This window comes from Dicentrarchus labrax, unplaced genomic scaffold (assembly GCF_905237075.1).
Source record: "Dicentrarchus labrax unplaced genomic scaffold, dlabrax2021, whole genome shotgun sequence".
NCBI classification, from domain to species: Eukaryota; Metazoa; Chordata; class Actinopteri; family Moronidae; genus Dicentrarchus; species Dicentrarchus labrax.
In genome coordinates, this window is record NW_026136706.1 from 12,024,764 (window position 1) to 12,045,950 (window position 21,187).

At 40.0% G+C, this 21,187-nt stretch overlaps 1 protein-coding gene across 3 annotated transcripts; it reads left to right on the top strand.

Moving 5' to 3' along the window:
* Positions 1-167: 167 nt before the first annotated feature.
* Positions 168-19,856, top strand: slc12a8 (solute carrier family 12 member 8). 3 transcript variants are annotated; one of them, XM_051403948.1, is made up of 14 exons: positions 168-381; positions 1,290-1,430; positions 2,347-2,493; positions 4,087-4,278; positions 4,374-4,605; positions 12,861-12,974; positions 13,282-13,369; positions 13,691-13,778; positions 15,457-15,603; positions 17,309-17,975; positions 18,090-18,187; positions 18,302-18,419; positions 18,937-18,997; positions 19,236-19,856. In XM_051403948.1, exons 2-14 carry the CDS (start codon positions 1,296-1,298, stop codon positions 19,402-19,404), a joined length of 2,256 nt encoding a protein of 751 aa, XP_051259908.1. In that variant the 5' UTR covers positions 168-381; positions 1,290-1,295; the 3' UTR covers positions 19,405-19,856. The 3 variants fall into 3 exon arrangements, with proteins under 3 accessions (XP_051259908.1, XP_051259909.1, XP_051259910.1); XM_051403949.1 differs by having other exon boundaries at positions 2,359-2,493; XM_051403950.1 differs by lacking the exons at positions 168-381; positions 1,290-1,430 and having other exon boundaries at positions 2,399-2,497.
* The last annotated feature ends 1,331 nt before the right edge of the window (positions 19,857-21,187 follow it).

Genomic DNA, 21,187 nt, shown 5'->3' on the forward strand with positions numbered 1-21,187 from the left:
GATCCAAACATATTTTGGGAATGAATTCCAGAAATAAAAAAAGATAAGGCTATTGAGTGGTAGGGGCATTCTGCAGCTTTAATCATTAGTCAACCTTGCCTACTGCAGGGCTTGCCAAAACTAACACAGGATCCTTGTGCAAATCAGCAACACACCCTGGAAGGCAACCAGTGACAACACATCATCTAAAGTTACCTGCTGACGTTTTCATAAAACACCTTGAATAGCGCAGGAGAGGCTGGGAGTCCTGTTCACACTGACTGGAGCCATCACTGAGGCACAATGGAATAATCAACTCTTCTGTCATTCTGATAGCTGATTATTACTCTGGTTGTTTTTGTTTTTTTTCTCAGCATGGAATGATATGGGACCCTGTGAAAGGTATGTTCAGCCAACTGTTGAGTTTTGCTCAAACACTGTTTAAATACCTGTGTTTTTTTTAAGTATTTGCCTTGCTAAATATGAATAATTTTAGGATTTCTATAGCGTTAGCCCACCAACAAGCACTTTATCTGATAAACATTTTACACACTTTTTGTTTCACTCTCCTGCCACGCTTTTTGTGTGCGTGTGAATCAATTTAGAAAAAAAAAAGAAAAAAATTCCAATACAACTGTATTTCATATAGTAGCCGTATTGGTTATTGCCTTATTTAAGAATGAATCTGAGTACTTCACAAAAGGTTAATGGAGCTTTTCTTTACTTTCACCACTAAGAAACATTAAATTGACTCGTTTGTTAATGAGGTTTGGCTGCGACGGTACGTAGCGATGAGCGTGGACAGTTTTGCCAGTGAAGAGGACAGCCATTGCTCAACATGTACATAACATATATACCATAGCCTTAATGCTGACATAGTAATAATTTAATTATTTTTTAAAGGGACAGTGTCAAAATAGTTTATTTATAGCTACAAACGGAGGTAAAACTGTTAAAATCTGTTTCCCGACCTTTGATGCAAATAAATGATATCACTGTAAACCACTTTCGAGACTGATTTGTTGTTTAAGTCATTTGTTAGTAAAATGTGGACCTGGCTCTTTCCTCATTATCAGCTGTCTGTCAGGTGCACACCCTGCTGTATCCGGGTGTCTTCCTGCCGCACCTGTTGCTGTTCAACCGGGATAGTCAGTTTACTCAAATAACTTCCCTCAACTGAACAAATGAACGTGGTCACTTATTGTTCGATTCAAACCCGAAGTTGGGTTTTGTTTTTTTGTTTTTTTCCATGTTGTGTGTTTGACATTCAATCTCTATGATTAACCTGGAGCAACTGTTTGCACCTGTAGGTTGCGATGGAAACCCTGCCAATAGGTTGGACTGTGCACACCTGTGACCAGGAAGGAGATGGGGCAGGACTGCTGAATGGGGGAGTCCCCGACACCAGCACAAACACACATGTCCATGATCTCTTTCATGAAGATGCACAGGTGGAATGTTTCCTCTGAAATGCCCCTCTATTCGTTATCATTATCATTATGTGTCGCTTAGTGGGTCTGAAGCTTCTTCACTCTTTGTTTTTCTCCAGTCAGTGGGTTTTAATTTACCTATTTTAGTTCATGTTTATTAGTTAATATGTCAGATCATATCCAATCGACCTTTTCTGTCCTTCCATCATGTGACATTTTTTTTCCTTTTTGAGTTTTAATGGAATTAAAGCAAACAACCTTCTTTCAAAGCACCAAAAAACTGCAGTGCAGAGGCTATGGGTTGTTTTTTTTTATTATTTTAATCTTTGTGCTGTTATTAGTTTACTGTACACAGTATGCCTATATCTCAGGATTTTTTTAGAAAACTAAATGAAATTGTTATTTTTCAAGGCTATATTCACAGAGCCTTCACTCTCTGATAAACAAGCTCACAACCAATAGAAATAGCTAACTAAAAAAAACACTGAATTTGTCAAAAGAAAAGAAGCCTATTAAAAATATATTATGTTAAAAACGAAATATAAAATACGTAATACAGATAATTGTATAAAAAGTCAGTAAACAATATCAGGAAAACTAATCTCTGATCAGTATTCACAGGAAATAATCTGCTCAGAATTCATTCAAATCGCTCATTTTACACAAACTTCCTGCAGTTTTTGTGTTCACTGTTTGAGTTCATTGTACAGTTTATCAGTTGTTCTCGACTGTTATTGTTATATTGAATAATATATGAAATAGCCATGAAATATGTCACGGTCAGTGGTCGTCACTTTACTCAATGATAGATAAGGGGGCAAACGGTTGGGAATCAGTGATTTACCATAATTTTTCTGACATCTCATAATGAATATTATAAGGTTTTCTGACATCTTTAAACCAGCCATTGCTTTAACTATTGTGTTTCCTTGACCAGCGCTTCCAGCAGTCGAGCCAGCCATGGTGGAGGATCAAAGTGTTTGTGTGGGAGCCGGTGCTCTTCGGTACCTGGGATGGAGTTTTCACCACCTGCATGATCAACATCTTCGGTGTGGTGCTGTTCCTACGTACCGGCTTCCTGGTGGTTTGTATGCATGCGCTGTGTTGCTCTCTCTACCACAGTTTCTCTTGTAAATATCAGGAAACTTATTCTATTTATTTATTATGGCCATTTCTGAAGCCATATCCAGGCAGAAAAATTGCACACTGTGAAGAAAAATCTGTTTATTGAAGACAAAAATACAAACCTGAAAGATTTTAATTAACCTGAATGTTATTTTATATATTCTTATCATATTACCATGACTGTATATTTGTAGGTTATACTTTACATATTGTGTTTTTGATAAAGTGCAGTCTTCTAGAATAATGTCTGCTTACACAGTGTCTGCCAAATAATGAGCAATGGTAAATATTCAGAGAACCTGGAGAAGGTGACTAAATAAAGAAGGTAACACACATTTTGAATATAAATTCACAGCTAATTGGAGCAACCCCTGCACCCCCAGTTTTTGCAATCTGAATTTATATGAGAAAATTGTTCCAGATCTGATAAGCCTTACTGACTACATTCTTATTTTGATGGTCTTCCTAAATGGTTTGCCCCCAGTAATAAGAAATTGTGTGCTGTGCTTTGTTTGTGTGGAAATGCAGTTAAAGGTGCATATAAACCAAAAGGCGTGCTTGAATGGTGCATGTGTGTGCAGTTTTAAAGAGCAAAGAAATTACTCTCCTTATCAGAAATGTTCAGTGTGTGGGTGGTTGGAGGGTTCCCACTGGCACTCTACCCACCCACTCACCAATAAAGCTAAACTCTCAGTCTGTGGGACTTCTGTCTCCCTCATTGTAATGTAGTCCATTTGTGGTTGATTATAGGTCTGGGCCAATGGGTGAAACAGAAGAGACTGCAAACATGATGTTTATTTTCATTTCTACACTTACAGTATATCTAGCCTCTTGTCTCATAATGGCTGTGAAGCTTGTATGTGTCATCCCGTCAGTTGATCCCAAACACTTTAATGTGCATGTGTCATCACAGGACACAGCTACAAAAGACCCTGTGATCTTAATTGCTGCATGTGTTAAGGTTGGATCTGACAGCTAAAATATAGTTTGTCATGTGGGAGACAGGGTTTCCTATCCAGAGTATGATGCATCTCATCATAAATGACTTGCTTTCTCATTAGTTATAATGAGTTGATCTTTTCCCTGGTTTAATGGGACTTCACAAGAAGGTCTTTCAAGCATGAACCCCATTCCTCTTCATTAGTAATCCTTAATACTGAAGCTGAAATCAAATGTTAGGGTTTTTAAGTAGCAAATAGTAGTGTGATTTTAGTAGAAATCTCCCCATTTCCCACTTTTCTCCAAGAGAAGACAATGATTTTTAAACATAGCTGACAGCTTGAACAGCGTATGAAGTAAAACAAAAAGGTATCGATGGAGACACATTGGGGACATACTGGAGAAAAAGCTACATGCATGTGCAGTGAATTAAATACAAAGCATTAAGGTACAGTATAGATTATCTATACGCTTAGACTTTCTATACTATAGAAAGTCTAGGCGTGTAGATGTGTGTGGTAGAAGCTGAATAAAGTGTATTTAAGTTACATGCTGCAGATTTAAAATGTGCATATGTGACTGTGTGTTATTTTTTCTCCCAATCACCATGCAGGGGAACACGGGTGTGCTGCTCGGGATGCTGCTGGTCTCTTTGGTCGTGCTGGTTGCTTTAGTGACGGTGATGTCGGGGATTGGAGTGTGTGAGCACTGTGGCATTGGGAGTGGAGGAATCTACTCCATGATCTCCACAGTCCTGGGTGGCAGGGTGGGGGGCACTGTTGGCCTCCTTTATGTGTTTGGACAGGTGAAGGCTGATACTAATAGTTTTTTTAATTTAAGCTTTTTGTTTCTAATGCAACCTTTTACATTTTCCTCTCTCTGCTTCCTCCCACCTTGCAGTGCGTAGCTGGAGCCATGTACATCACAGGTTTCTCTGAGTCAGTGGCGGAGGTGCTGGGTCTACAGAGCCAGTGGGCGGTGCGCGGCATGTCTGCGGTGGTGCTGCTGGCACTGCTTGGAATCAACCTCGCCGGTGTTAAGTGGATCGTCCGACTCCAGCTGCTGCTGCTGGCTGTGCTGGCCGTCTCCACGCTGGACTTTGTCATTGGCACCTTCACACACCTTGACCCAGGTAGGCTTTGGGGGTTAGACATGGGAGAGTTAAGTCAGTACTGATGTTTTGTGTCAATATTCAGTGTCTTGTAATAGTATTTTCAAGCCATAATAATCCTGTTTGCCTCAAAATTTTATTAATGTAAAAGCCTCTCAATTAGCATTTAGCCAGATTCCAATTATTTTGGCATTTACACTATTGTTCAGAACCACTTCCAGGAAATCAACAACCGTTACTGTATCAAAGAAAAGAAAGTAATACACAACTCTATCTACGTCAATTAGCCGGTATAATCCTGTTATAACACCCACAGCTAAATTGTGTTTACGGTATATATATGTGTGTGTGTGTGTGTGTGTGTGAGAGTGAGAGAGAGAGAGAGAGAGAGAGAGAGAGAGAGAGAGAGAGAGAGAGAGGTTGGGTGGACAGCTGCAGGTCAGGGACAGAGGTGAAGATGGAAAGTTGGGAATATTCTCCAGTTCTGACTGTGGAGGTAATATCATCCTACCATGAGAGATACCACCTTGGTGCAGCACAGAATCAGGGGAAAATGTAAGGAAAAAAAAAAAAAAAAGAAAAGTGGAACAAACGTCAGACATTTTGACACAGATCAATAAATTAATTGCTGCACTGCTGGAACGCAGTCCTCGTTAATGTTATTAGATCGCCCTGTGCTTTTCCTGATGTAACCAGTCAAAACATCTGCTGTAGAAAAAGGAAATTAACTCGGTTGTTCAGGGAACAATAAAGAAACGAGTGCTCTGATGCGAGCAAGGCTACCAATGTTCAGATTAACAAGATTTATCCAGAAAATAAAATAAGAGGGAGAGCATAAGATTTTGGACAGGGAAAACAAAGTGAAGTAAAAACGCAGAATATGAAAAAGCATAAGTTGCTCTGGAGTTCTCTTGCATTTTTTTATTTCCATCAGTTACTGAAATGAGGAGTGTTTAGTTTAATTGTTTTTTGGTCAAATTCAGCAAGGCTCCCTTTGTTTCCACAGTGCTGTTGCTGGTTGACTAGAATGGTAACTGTCTGTTCAGGCCAGTAGGTGTAGCTGTGGTATCACTTATTGTTTATTGTCAGTATTGTTCTACTGAGACTCTCTACAGTTTACTTCTCTATGAGACTGCTGTCTGTGTAGCAACTTTGATACATATTTTACCCATTTTGTCATGTCTGTTTGCCTTTTTCTCTAATGAGAACAGTTTTTTATAATACATTTTAATTTGTAATGTGCTTTTCTAGACCACAAGCGCCTCTGTCCTCAGTAACTGGTTGGTTTTGTTAGAAACTTCTGTAAAGTGCCATTTTCCTTCTCTTGTGGCTTAAGTCTGAGACTTTCAGTGTGTTTATTGAGAAGATTTTTTTCTTTTTTTTCTTCTGTGGTGAGGAAATGTTGCCTTTTTGTGGTAGATTGTATTCTTCTGTTGCCCTTCAGGAAGTCCTTCCCTACATTTCCTGTTCTCACTGATTATCAACGTCCTGTCAGTGGGAAAAGAAGTGTTTCAGAAAACACGTAGCACACACTATAAAAAATACACATGTATATACAGTATATCAAATAGAGAACTGTCTTGCTTCTTTTACCACAACTCAGTGTACCTGTCCAACTGTGGGCAGTGGCTAGTTACTGCAAGATAGAGCTTAACTCTTCATATGCCTGTTTAAAAACAACAGCAACAAAAACCAGTCCTTGTTCACTACTCCCTCGGGCCTTCTTTATAGTACAGTAGGCAGAGGCAGGGCGTGCACAGACCTTTTGGGGGGCTGGGGCTTGAGCAATATAAGAGGCATTCACCCCACCTACAAATTCTATATTCCCAAGACGATGTTGCCACACCGCCAAATGACACATAACACGCCATGTTAAAACACACAATTCCTTGACGAAACCCTAAATTTTGCAGGTTTTCATGAAATTAATTCATTATTCAGTTGTTAAGATCAGGTCAGAGTTTTTTTTCCAGAAAGGAAAATCTGAAAGGATGCGATTTTATGCGATCCAAACAGATTTAGGTAAGTAGATATAGTACATTTCGGAACTGCAAGAGAAGAAAATAGACTTTTTCTATGCAGTATGTCTTAGGTTTGCTACCTATATTGCCTTTCCTTTCTGTGTATTGCACTACAATCAGCAGATGATCAAAATTAATAAATCATACCTGTTTATCATTAGATCTTTCAAATACAAATGAAAAGCCTGTACTTGAGAGGAATAATCTTTTGAGCTTAGATGATGGTTTAAATAGAAAATTCCTCAGAATTGTGACTTAATTAGACTAACTGTAGTGCTTCAAATAGCTTGGACTCACACTGGACAATAAACTGAGCTTTGAACAACACACCACAGACATTCACAAACGCTGCCAACAAAGACTCTCTGCCATCCGCAAACTCAAGGCTCTGTTTACCCCCACCTTCTGCTGCTGCTTTATGAAAGTATTACACAACCCATTCTCCTCTACTGTTCCACCTGTTTCTTTAACATGTTAACTGCCTCCAATAGGAACAAACAGCGCCTCCAAAATTATTGGTCTCTCTAACCCCAACCTGTCAGACCTTAACAGCAAAGCCATCACACGCAGAGCCCACATCAAAGCACACAACCCGAGGCACCCCCTCAATCAATTTTTCATATTGCTCCCATCTGCGTGCATATACAGATCACTGGCCTGTAAATGAGCTCACTATGGCAGAAGTTTCATCCCTTCTGCCATAGCATTACTCAATAAAACTCCCCGGTAGCTGTTATGTGTAAATACCTGAATGTATGTACAAATGTGCTGTGTTTAGATGTCTATCTTGTGTTAATGTTGTGTGTATACGTATGAGACTTTGTACAGACTGTGGCAACACTTTTCTTGGAAAGAACAATAAAGAATGCATTTATCTAAAACCTATTATTAAAATTTCCAGAGAGAAATGTGGAAAGTCAAGTTTAAAAAAAACAACAAAAAACTACAAACAGATGTAACCAGAACAATTAGAGCCACTTTTCTACCCTACCACACCTTGTCACAGCCAGGGCTTCTTTTGGAGGGATTTTATTGCCCTTAATGGATAGCGTCAGCTGTAGAGTGACAGTGAAGGGGGGAGAGAGAGGTGAGAGGGGATGACACGGAGTCATAGGGTCGGAGTTGAACCCATGGCCACTGCAGCAAAGCTTGTTTAAAAACAAAAAGGAGTAGCCTATTGAGAAAGTATCACATTTTCTGTTGATGCTAATGTACCTTTTCCTCATTATGTCAATTGATTAATAATATTATACAATTAACATCAGCCAATAGGGCACAGTCTCGGGGTCAGGAGCTCAAGCCCTCTTGTATTTTGTCCCTCGAAAGTGAAATCTCTTTTCCAAGGGAGACCTGGCCAAGACAGCACTCCAGTTACAACTTGGGGTCGACTACATGTACACGTGCCAGGGCAGAGGCCAGTTTTCAGTCCTAAAGAGTTGTAGGAGAACCAGCCATAATGGCTCCTCCAGGTTTTTCCAATTAAGAGCTGCTGTGTGTGTTGTGGTTACCTCATGGTTGGCAGAGGACCAGCAGGTCCACTAGCTGGTTCAAAACAGCCCAGATTAGTTTGCGCGCAACACTGAGGCACATCCTGAAGGAAAAGCAGCCACTGCCAAAATCATGTGGTCACGGTTTGATAACACGTCCCTTATATACATTTGGCAAAGCCGACGCCGTGGTAGGTTTCAAAAACCATGATACATCACTGCCACAGCTAATGTATTACCCGTCAGTCAAATGAGGCACTTTATCAAAACTATAATTACAGTATATATTGGCTTGTTGTCAATATGCTATTTGTCATTAATACAAAATAAGACATTGACTTGTCAGTATTTAAGATCTGAATAAGGTTAAATTTAGGGCTGGATGATTAATCATTAATCTATTGGTCAATTAGAAGAATTAATAGATCAAGCAAAAATGCCAAACGTTCTGTGGTTCGAGCTCCTTCAACTTGAGGATTTGCAGCTTTTCTCTGTTTTACGACATCGTGAACTGAATATATTTGGGTGTTGGGCTTGGCAAAATATTAGATGTTTGAAGATCTCACCTTGGACTCTTTTGATCAATTTGGTATACATTATTATTTTTTATTAGCATTATCATCTTAGGTTTTAAGAGATTAAATTTCCCTGCTTTTGACGCAGATTCAGTAGCGTATTAATCTCTACAATAAAGATATTTGAAGTGGAAAAACTGAATTACTGGGGTTTTGTTACAAATTGAATAGTAAAGATTATTAAGAGCATCAACAGCTAAAACAATTTTGATATTTGTATGTCTTTACAAATAATGCTCCATGTTAATCATATCCCATATCCCCCACACTACAGTTGAGGCATTATAGTCAATACACTCCTAGCCACTATGTCCATGTCTACAATGTGATTCTGACGACTCTGCGTTAATATAGTAGGGGGATTTAGGTATTATTATATATGTACATGAACTCTCACCTGTAGACTGACCTGGCTTCCTGATTACCCCAGCAACAAAGATCTGTTAAGTGACTTATTATGACAAGTCCTTCCTGCTGTTTTGATGACAGGTGGAGTTAGAATTTAAAAACACGCAAGACTGCTCAGAATAGTGCTTGATCATCCCTGATGGGAGGAGAGTTCGTTTCCCAATTGTAGTATTCGAGAGTAGTAAATTATTTAGTCTGAGACATATTGTCTCTGCAGCCAAACAATTAAAACCCAAAACCCTCTGACAGTCTGACACGCCTTACCCAGTCCCGGTTCCTTTAGTTGAAGCCTGCTCCCCACAGAACAGGAAGCCATAATGTGCTCTTTGGGTCTGGGGTTTAGGGTGTTAACCAGACTCACCCACATTTTTGGAAAATGACAAAGGGAGAACGCCGGAACTGAGATCTGAGGCTTTCTGCTACTCCAGAGACCGCTACATCATCTCTCCCTGTGATCCACACTATAATATATAGTTCTCAATCGCCCCTGTGGGACCTGCCCCACCTCTGTAACATCACAGCCTGTCCTGTTCTCCATGCACAGCATTTTATACTGGTTAGTGTGGGAGAGTAAGATGTCAGTCAGACGGAGGGAGAGGCCTCAGTCACTCATGTAATCTGACTACACATTCCAGCCTGTGTCCGAGGAATGCTGAGTACAGAAAGAAGCTCTGCCTTTACTGTCGCTCTTTAGACAATGTGCTGAAATATGCATGCATTTCTGCCCTTTTTTTAATAGATTAAGGTCATATGGTAGACAAAAAAGGGTTTACGACCATGCAAGCAGCTAAGTGAGGCTGTACATTACTTAGGCACAGCAGTGCTTTGAGCTACATGCTAACATCTGTATGCTAACATGGTCACAATGACACTTGTAATATGTACTGATGTACATATAACATTTTCTAATAAGAACTCAACACTGAGGCTGATGGGAATGACAGTTAAGATAAGATGTTATTGATCCCATACCGGGGAAATTCACTTGCTACTTGCAGCCCGGCCTCTTCTCCACGCACCTGCCCACTTACAGTTGTGCAGGTGTTTGACCCAAAGTACTAGACAAATTGAATTGACCGGATTATAGCAATAGATTAAAGGGGGATTAAGGGGTTAAGATTAAGGGTGTAGGACATGAATGTCTGCCAAATTTTATGGCTTCATTCAATAGTTGTCAAGAACTTTCACACAAACTAAGTGGGATTCATTCTCTGTGGACCATGAATGTCTGTACAAAGATAGAGATATTTCAGTGTGGACCAAAATGGTGGACCAACTGATAGAGTAACACTGCCATCCTTAGAGCCTTGTAGGCAGCCCAATACCAAGCCGATAGTGTGTCACTTGGCCCCAGACCTCTAGAGGCCCCTAAAGCCCCAGGCTAAGCTGTGTTACTTGGTATTTTGATCACTTGCAATGTTGTTTAGGAATTGTAAAAGTAGCATAGCCACAATGTAAAAATACTCTGTTACAAGTAAATGTTTTCCATTTAAACTCTTACTTAAGTAAAAGTACAAAAGATTTAGCATCAAAATATGTACTTATTACGTTACTTATTATGCAGAATGGCCCATTTCTCAATCATATATATCACAACACTGGATTAATCGTTGCAGCTGGTAAAAGGTAGGATTCATTTTAACTAAATAATACCCTGCCAGGTATCTAAATCCATAATTATGCATCATGATTTATTACTTGATTTATGTTTTGCATTAATCAAAAGTACAATATCAGCCACCAAAATGTGACCATTCCTTATGTAGCAGCATTGCATGATGGATGCGAGCATGTAGATGTCCCAGAAAATAGGAAACGTTCACTAAAGTGCTACTTAAAAAAACACATTTGTTTGCAGTTTTTTGCCCACATTTCTTGAGATCAAAGGCTCTGACAGTGTATCTAAACAATTCATTTTCTGTTCATATAAATAGTTTTGCCTTATAAATATGTGAACGCCCTAAACTGAATACTCGGAGAGTCAGGCATGGCTGGAAGTTGGAGCATGATGTTGTAATGTGGGTGGGGAGTCCATGGTGCAGACATGGACACTGACTGCCCTGGATTTGTTAGATTCTGATTGTTTGGACAGAGGGCGGTATCACCGGGTCACAGAGTGAACAAGAGTTTGGGCTCCTAGTCCCATTTGATGTCAGTTTTCACAGCCTTTTTAAATTCCTATCCTGGAGAACATGTGCACTTGGAATAACTAGTTAATCCAGCCCTTATGGTTTTGGCTTTTGTCTGAAAGAAAAAAAATGTGCTTTCTCACTCTCTCTCTCTCTCTCTCTCTCTCTTTTCTCACTCTCTGTCTCCCTCTCTCGCTCGCTCTCATTCTTTCTCTCAAACTTGGAAGCTGCTGAGCTTCTGAAAAGGGTGGTGACTTCCTTTTGGATAAACATGTCATTAATCTGAGAGAACACATTCTTTCCCATCGCAAGATAACCAAGGGGGAAATGTCCGGTGTTGTAACATAGGCGGGCCCTTCAGATTGTGTGGTTTTAAATGGCCCCCCTACCAGTACAGAACAATCTCTCCTCCTGCACGTTCAACAAACCAACCTAGACTGAACGGACCTGTCCTGACTTTAGGCTGCACGCTGCAACATTTTTATAGAAAATACCTGTAACAGTCTAATTGCAAACTTGAGATCCCAGTTTAGGTGGTACAATAATAAATTAGTAACAAAGGGTATTAGTATGCATTTCTCTGGTTTTTGGATTGCTGAAAATGGTAGATGCATAGATTTGAGCAGGAGGAACATATAAAATAAATGATAATAGCATCCTTCAGTCATGCACCAGTTGTTCAAATTTTGATTTATTTTTCAAATGCAATATTTTTCAGACCTATGGTATATATATATATATATTTTAAGCACCTGGTGTCTGGTACTGTAGGAAAGTCCTCTGGTGCAGACATGATGTGTTTACATCTCCAGTTAGTCTCAATTTCCCCAAAAAGTTCACTGCAAAAACTTACCAATAATCATCTGGGGGAATAGATGGTGACTAAATACTAAGAAAATTAAAACAAGCAGATGAAAACACCACAGTAATGATCACTTTACACCAGTGATGGTGACCGTTAAATCATACAGTAGCTGCAGGTAGTAAATACAGCAACCAGCATGCAGTCTAGCACTATAGTCAGAAATGGTTCATTTAAAAGTGTTGCTTTTTGACAGAATTTATTGTTATTAAGTCAAACACCATTCAATCTTATATGAACATTTTTTTGGATGAGACTGGACCAGTCTGCATTTTTTTCAAAGAATTGTAATCTGAAAAAAATGTTTTCATTGGCTAAATGCATCAGGTCATTGATAACATGTCCCTTGACTCATAAATTAATTTAATTCATGATATTTATATTTTTTGTATAAATATTGCTCCAGATATGATGAAAAATAGTGATGTGTGTTCTGAACTCAAATCATGATAAATTTAAACTTCCTAATAAAAGAATTGCTTTCCCCAGTCTGAAGAAGTGTACAACAACTTTGTGTGAAATTATAAGGGAATGTAGAGAGTTGTAATTCATTTCCCAATGACAATTTGGCTAACTTAATCTGTGGCTGGAGATCATACGGATGATGTAATCAAAAGATCCAGAACCATTACTAAATGGACCTTTTGGTGAGATTGTTTTCTGAAATACTGAGAATAGTTTCACAATATCAGCTCTGGTATCAGTATGCTGCAGCTGACAGGTTTATACTGTTGATACTTTTCACTGTTTACTCAGAGTTGATGTTCTTTGTGTGCTGTTGTCCCCGCTTTCAGAGCATGGTTTCATTGGTTATTCAGCCGGGCTGCTCAAAAGTAACACAATGCCAGATTACAGCCTAGGAGAAAACTTCTTCACAGTCTTTGGGGTCTTTTTCCCTGCTGCTACAGGTGAGGTGGCTCCCATCATCTTTTTTTGATCCAATATTGTGTGAAAAACAAGTAACACACTTACACTTAGCATATGCGCAGAATGTATCAGGAATATCTTATCTGCCCTTTTTCAACACTCTGTCCCTCTTTGCAGCTTCATAATGCAGTGTAAAAATACTTTTGGTATTATACAGTATGTTGTGTACATTTTTGTGGTGTGTGTGTGTGTGTGTGTGTGTGTGTGTGTGTGTGTGTGTGTGTATCTGTGTGCGTGTGTGTGTGTGTGTGTGTGTGTGTGTGTGTGTGTGTGTGTGTGTGTGTGTAGGGGTTATGGCAGGATTCAACATGAGCTCAGACCTTCAGCGGCCTGAAAACAACATCCCTGTGGGAACTCTCGCAGCTGTCTTCACCTCGTATGATGACACCTCCACACACACAAACACACACGCACGCACACACGTTGGTTCTCCACACAAGTTGGAGTACCAACATGTCAGAAAATTAAAAGTAATCTATTTATTTGACTTAATTTGGTACTACAAGACTTTACTTTTGTGGTGCTGTTGAATCTCTTTGTGGGAACTTTTTTGGCTTCGTTGGAGAGAACAAACAAACCCACATTCCCAGCCTGGCCCTATCAGGCAGTGGAGCTGCCATGACACAATTCTCCTATTAATAGTGAGAAAGCAGCAGTTGTTAATGCTTCTGCGTTGTTAACTGTTGGTCACCCACAGGTGGTTCCTGTATCTGGTCTTTGTCTTCCTCCTTGGGGCCATCTGCACCAGAGAAGCTCTGCGCTATGACTTCTTGATAGCAGAAAAGGTAAACTCCTCTCTGTTTCCATCCCACCGTATTTAAAGAGGCTTTGTCAAGAGAAGGAGTTGAGATGGGGGGATTCCCCATGATGGCTCACTGTGTTGATGTAGTGGTTAGTTCAAGTAAAAAATAATGGGTCTTTCCGGATACCCACGCACACATTTTCATACACAACCAGGTAGTAGACAAGTGTGACCCACTTTGGAAAAATACACACACGGGTCCTCTAGGTAGGAAAAAAATTATACTTGATACCTCTTTCAATACCATGGCAAAATAAAAAAATAAAATAGGACTTTTTTTTGAAAAAATGTACAACCTGCACACAGTCTTTGTACAGAAAAAGTCACTGGACACATAATGAGTGCCAGTTGATATTCTTTCCCATTGTTTCATCTGTACAACCTTAGGTTGAAAATCTGACTGCAGATCTGTTACTGTACTTTGATACTATCGAACTATTATACTATTTTCTGGCCTTTTATTGGCTTTATTGGATAGTGACAGCTTTAGATAGAAAGGTGGGTAGAGAGAGAGGGGATGACACACAGCAAAGGGCCGCAGGTTGGATTCAAACCCAGGCCGCTGCAGCAACTCCATACATGGGTTGCCAGCTCTACCAACTGAGCAAATCGGGCGCCCAGTATTCTATGTTTTAAACAAATGTAATGGGAAAAAAGTATTAAATATACTTTTGCCAATCTTACTAGAGAACCTACAGGCTGATCTTTGAACTGAAAATAATCAATAGACATGAAAAGTTTAAGTGTGTGACACTTATCAAGGATGTGGCAATTTAAAATGATATCATGTTTGGTCTCTTTTGTGTACAGTAGACCTACGTGCCACGTTGAACCACCATGTATCTGCTGTATCCCAGAAAGGAAAAAGCAAACACTGACTGTAGACAGGGTCTTCTGCGAGTTTCACCTCCACCATAGTTCCTCTTTCTCTCTTTTTCTTTTTTCTCCTTTGTGCTTGGTTGAGTCAAGGGAGTTCAGTTGGTTGCAATCTCACCACTAGATGCCACTAAATACAACACACTGGTCCTTTAATTCATTACTTTGAGGGACTGTTATACAGATCATGCTCCAACAGTCTCACACACTGTGTATATTACATATCTGTTGGGAAGAAGTGTGACATTTGAACTCTGAATTCTCAGCCACACTAAGCCTGGGTTTGGCTCCATATGGATAGCTGACGTTAGAAGGACTGGGCATGATGGTTTTAGTTGTGTGAACAGTCGAGCTAATGTTAGATTCATGCACATACAATAACACGCACACTGCTCACAGCAGTAAAGTGATTAGGCTGTGGTGAGGAGCAAATCAAAGAAGATGTCGGGTGATGCAGCTAAACTCTTGAGCCAGTTGTCACTTTGGTTTTTAATCCATCTGCAGTGAATCAGGTAGTTGGTGGTGCTTCTAAAGACAGCAGCAAGAACCTGCAGCACTGAACAAGGTCACTGACCAGTTGTCACCACATTACTTTGTGGACAAGTAGTGTGTACAATCATTGTAGTATTAACCCAGTCTTTTCCCTGACTTCTCCATCAGTGGCTAGTTGTCATTGTTTTCATAAGGGGCTGACTGCAGCGGAACTCAACTGGGTGTAGCTGTTGTGAGCTCTCAACCCCACCCCATCCTCTTCCACCCTCTGTTTGTTTTCCTTCTTCCTCCAGGTCTCCTTGGTGGGTTTCCTCTTTCTGCTGGGCCTCTACATCTCCTCCCTGGCTTCCTGCATGGGCGGCCTGTACGGAGCACCCAGGATCCTCCAGTGCATCGCTCAGGAGAGGGTCATCCCCGCTCTGGCCTTTCTGGGAAGAGGGGTGAGTGGATGGATAAATGGATGGATGAAGCCATAAAGGGAGGGATGTCTGGACATTGGCAGTATACTGAAAAATATTAGCAATGGTCACCATGATGTAAATGCAGATTACTTAATGAGGGTGTGTGTTTGTGCACCAGTGAATTCACTTACTTATGCAGAATGATAATCGGCTCTTAACCCAATTGAAGCAATATTGCACTAGAACCTGGTTAACACCCCATTTCATTTGTACCTTTCAACCGTATTCCATCAACCTTTGATGCTGAACTTATAAGTCAGCATGGATGAGAAGTCCTTTCATTACTTTGGATGAATCATAAACTGCTACTGAGCTCACTATTAGTTCCACCTCAACCAACTACAACAGTAAAATCCTGCTTTTACATTAATGCATGAGTAATAATAATCATATATGTGATGTCGCTCTTATTGTATAACTGTATAACCCGGGATCTAGACACAAAAAGGGCATCTGCGAATTTATCTGACATAGAAAAAAAAATACATCTTTTTAAAAATTGCGTAATCACTGAACTATTAGATAAATCCTATTATAAGTTTGTACCTGCACTAATTGGCATGTTGTAAGCTAATAAGTGTGTGTAGCCTGGATGTATACAGGGGTGTGGTGGGTGGACTCAACAGGAAACAGTGACAGGACTGCCTAACTATAGACTGCAGACTCACTCCATAGAAGTGAGTGGACTGTGAGTGCATTACAGTGAGTGAGTTACCAGTCACTGCTGCTACACAACCACACACACACACAGTCCGGTTGACGTCCTGACCCCGTCCGCCTCCACTCTTCCTCAGACTTCCCTGCATGGCAGTGGTGTCTGACCTCTCTCAGCGGGCTGGAATGAGGCCCTAGACATCTTGGCCCAAATCAAAGCTTCAGAACAAACGCAGGAAGGGGGCGACGGGCAGGGCCCTGCTCCGCTGTGTGCTCTGGAGGCCCGCCAGGCACACAGCAGTGCTCCTTAAACTGTGTGATAGGACCTGGGAAGTGAAAGCAAGCTGGATAACAAACCACATGTTAAAACAATTTATCCATTTTGAGAAAGGGATTATTGTTGGGACATTGGTTTTGCCCTCTGGTTACAGATGGTGTTTCACCTATATTTAATGATTTTTAAATGATCAGATTCAGTTAACTCTTACCTAAGTCAAATTACCTACCTATTGTTATCATTTAATTAATTATAATGAAGGCAGAAAATTGAGGTAGTTAATAGTGTGACTTACTTTCTCGGGGCTCCTGAACAAAGAAAGGCCGGATGAAGTCATGGGAAGATTTTTTTAGGTAGCACTACTGTCGTGAAAAAACAAAACGAGTTTCAAGTATGCATATGGATAATCATTCCATTGCTACTTGTTGTTAATGGCAATGGCCCACAGATGCTATGAGAGGTTTGATAAGAGGAGAGCAGGGTTTTGGGCTGTCATTTGTTTGGCTGATGTTTGCACTTTTTTATTAAGTGTGATGTTAGTAATGGAAATATTTTAAGAATATTGCACTTTCTTGTTCTTGAAATGATTATATCAGCAGTGGCCCGAAGACATTATGAGTTTGAGACCTCTGCCATAAAGGAACACTTAATCGTTAATTTTTGGGGGGGGTTTGTGTTCAACAACACCAACAACGTTCATATGTAGTGCAGCCATTACTTTCCATATTGTGACACCCTCTCCCTCTCCAACAGAAAGGCCCAAACAGGACTCCGGTGGCAGCTATCTGTCTGACCAGCCTGCTGACCATGGCCTTCATTTTCATCGGTCAGGTCAACGTGCTGGCCCCCATCGTCAGCATCAACTTCATGCTCACCTACAGTTTCATCGACTACTCCTACTTCAGTGTGGCCATGACCTTCCAGCTGCAGACTAAAGAGAAAAGGGACACCCTCATCCCAGCCAAAATAAACCACCGTAGGTCAACCAGGCAAAGCTCTACGCCTCTGATTGAGGCCACTCTCCCAAACTACGGGAGTGCAGGCGAGAATTCACAGGGTAAAGGCACTTTACTGGAGTTCACCAAGGACATGGACCAGATCTTTCCCTCCACGTCAAATGTTGATGCTGGGGCTGAGAAGTCCAACTCCATGCAAGAGCTGGGCGGTAGATGCAAAGGCAGAAAGGCTAATGTTACCACTAAGCAGAAGCTGATGGACAGCTTTGGCTTGGACCAAAACAGCAACATGTTCTCGGAAGAGAGAGGAGATGAGACAAGTTCAGCTCCATCGCTTAAGGAAGCTGAGTTGCGGTGTGAAGGCAGAGAGCCCAGAGCTGCAGAAGAACCACAAGTAAAATGCCGTTTCAAAATACAACAAGCTGAACAGGATCCTTCAGCTGAGCATCATAATCACAGCACAGGTGATCAGCTCCATCCATCACTACACTAGACTTTAGGAGACTAGACAGGAGTAGAGATCATGGAGTTTTGTTGTAGCTGTTTTTAATAATCTGACCCTTTAATAAATCTTCCAGGTGCTGGAGGTAAACCAGCACACCAGAGCTTTGAAATCCAACCCATGCAGGATTCAGTCTATGCAAAGTTCTGCAACCACTGGGTTGCTCTTATCGGGGTAGGTTACAGGTTTCATGCATTATTTATTTTTTTCTAGTTTTCATCTTTTTTTCAGATATTTACAGAATGTATAAAGTAGCCTAATGTGAACATATAATTTGTTTTCTTGCAGGCATTGAGCTCCATACTGATCATGTTTGTTATTCAGTGGGTTTATGCCGTAGCAAACATAGTCGTGGCCTTGCTGCTCTTCCTCTACATCGGGAAAACAAGTCCTGGATTACCTACAGGTGATTTCCATCAGTTCATTTCCGTTTAGACACACTTTGTATTATTAGATGATTTACATTATCTTTTATGTTTAAAACGCCTCCTGATTTGCAGTATATGTTTTTGGATCTGGTCGCCCCACGCTCAGTTGTTATTTGACCTAGTAATGTACTCAGCCACATTGCTTGGGAGTTTCACTTGCGGTCTTTTTGCCTGGCAGGCTGGCAGCTGTTGTGGCTTAGGATTTCTAGAATATCTGGATGGGACACCCAGCATCTGTGCATTAAACTCACCACATTACAGCATGCCTCAGCAGTCTGACTCACAACATTTCTCAGCAGAGGCTCTGCAAGTGTTACCCTCTTGTTCCACAGGTGGTCTAGGTGATGCTGTGCTTCTCTCCCCGCTCTACTACTACACTTCTTGTGCACTAACTTAAAATATGAACGCAATAAAAAGGTTCTCTGTAGTAAATTTAAACTTATTATCATATTTTTTCAACCTGTTTCTGTGGCTATTTTTGATATTTATTTGCAGGTATTGCAGCAAGATTCAGCTTCTTCACTTGGCTCAAATCAACACTGAATAGCATTTTCAGGTATTGTGTGATTGCTATAGTCAGTCAGTTTATAAGAATGGGTGACAGATAGGTAAGAGATGTCATCCACCGAAGACATTTCTTAGTTAAATTATCTGTCCAGCATAGACTGAAACTGAGTTAATTTTTTGCATACTTGTCATAATCTATTGGTTCTTGTATTACAAAGTCAGTGCAAAATAAAACATTTTATCTGTAAATATGTCTGTCACCTGAAACCGATCTCTTTTTCTTTCAGGAGGGAAGGATCTCCTCGGGACGAGATTGTAGTCACACCCTCTCTGTCTGGGGTCGGGATGAAAACCAAGCAGCTGACGGAGGAAAATGCTGACTTTGCCTCTCGTCACCGCTTTCACCAATCCTCATTCATCAGGGCCGACAAGATGGTGCAACCACCGCTTCACTGACTGACTCAAACACTGCCTCTGTTACATGTCATATATGTCAGCCTGAAACCACATTTTCTGCCTCAAACTGCGCCTCATGTAGCCCTGTGGGCCACATTCTGCACACATATTGTATTATAGAGACGTTCAGTGGCTCAGGGAGGAAATCTGAGTTTCTTCTAGAGTTGCGCTAAATGTGTTGGTGTGAGAGAAAACGAAAGATATATTTGTGGACTGGAGAAAGCTGGAGGTGGTTGAGTTTTCCATAAAAGTAAACCTAGTTTATTTTGTCTTCTACTTCATGGCTTTAACTTTGACTGAATTATCGCTATCTTTAAAATTCTTCACTGTTTTGCTGTCAGATTACTATACTGCTGGGTAACTTCCAAGAAGTCCAGTCACCATGGTGCTCATGTAGCTTAAATATTCTGTGTACATGTGACACAAAGGTTTAATTAAAATTTGTTAGTTCACTTCTGCATGTATACAGTTTATTGTTCACTGAAAAATATTCCCCAGGTTGTTTTGAGTATACTTTTCCTAGTTGTCAGTTGCATTCAGGTCTTGGTGTTCTTGCAGACATACAATAATTTAGAAATAACAAAGAATTTCCATATTTGTTGCTGGCATCTAATTCAAAAACCCAAAATGCAATGAAAATATGACTTTTACATAAGAAAATGTACTTACATAATATAATATAGTATAATATAGTATAGTATATAATAATACAATATTTTACAAGAACAGAATATAAAACCAAGATCAGGAGGTGAAATAAGCTATTAGATCCAGCTGGTTTAAAGCAAAATAGCGAAAGTGATTAAGGCAAAAATAGTAAATTTACTGTAGCTGAAGATGATCAACAGCCTACTAATAAAACAAATCTCATTTTATTGTGACGCCCATCAGACTGATGTAAATATTTAAGCACTTGAACGCAATGGCAAACATTCATTCTTCAGATTTTATCCAAATCAGACTAGTTGTGTCAGATGAAAATGAACAAAGGAAAAGATGCCATGTATTCAAATAGAAGCCTTAAAGCAGGTTGAATCAAAACCAAAATGTGTTTAAATTGATCAAACATGAATCTGAACCACTCTAATGTTAAAAATTACAACCAGATTCCTATTGTTGTTCCTGGCTGTGTTAAAAACATTTATTTTGATTAAGATATTAATACACGAGAAAGAAGGTCGGATCAGCAAAGAAGGAATAAGAAATGATTTGAAGACTGTATTTGATTCATTTTAAAACGTGAATATATTTCAGTACATAAGGTTGTGTTATTTGGGTGAATTGCTTGCATTGCAGACTTTAAAAGTCATTGTTCTAGGAACTCAAGCACAAAGCTGCGAAACCACTTCCTCTCAGCATCTTATTGTCGGAGCTGCAAAAGGAACATGACAATCTGTAAAGATACATGTACTGTGTTTCCTCATCGACTGATGTCTGGATGACTCGATCAGTACTGAGAAAATGGTTTCAGATGGGTGGGCTGAAGAAAGGGACTGTGCACAATGAAAAAAAATGGATGATGCCTTGAATTGTCAGTAGTGTCAATGAAAGACACTTTAGGGTCAAGCCTGAACAACATACAGTCATTGACACACAGATATTGCTGCTTTATGTCATAAAGGATAGAAATAGTAACAGCAAAATTGCAAGTGTGATCTGAACATTACAGGCAACTGTTCTCAAATTACAGTGTGTTACAGTAATACAAGTACAAGTACAGTTTCACCAACCATCTCTTCCTTATATATTAGTCTATATATAATTTATCTGTAATTTTTTTTTA

What these genes read in the sequence shown, in the direction of transcription:
- slc12a8 (XM_051403948.1), top strand. Translation starts at nt 1,296, where the DNA reads ATGGAAACCCTGCCAATAGGTTGGACTGTGCACACCTGTGACCAGGAA. An exon ending in CTTTTTCCCTGCTGCTACAG is followed by an intron (nt 12,975 to 13,281) that starts GTGAGGTGGCTC and finishes GTGTGTGTGTAG; the next exon opens with GGGTTATGGCAGGATTCAAC. An exon ending in ACTGGGTTGCTCTTATCGGG is followed by an intron (nt 18,188 to 18,301) that starts GTAGGTTACAGG and finishes GTTTTCTTGCAG; the next exon opens with GCATTGAGCTCCATACTGAT.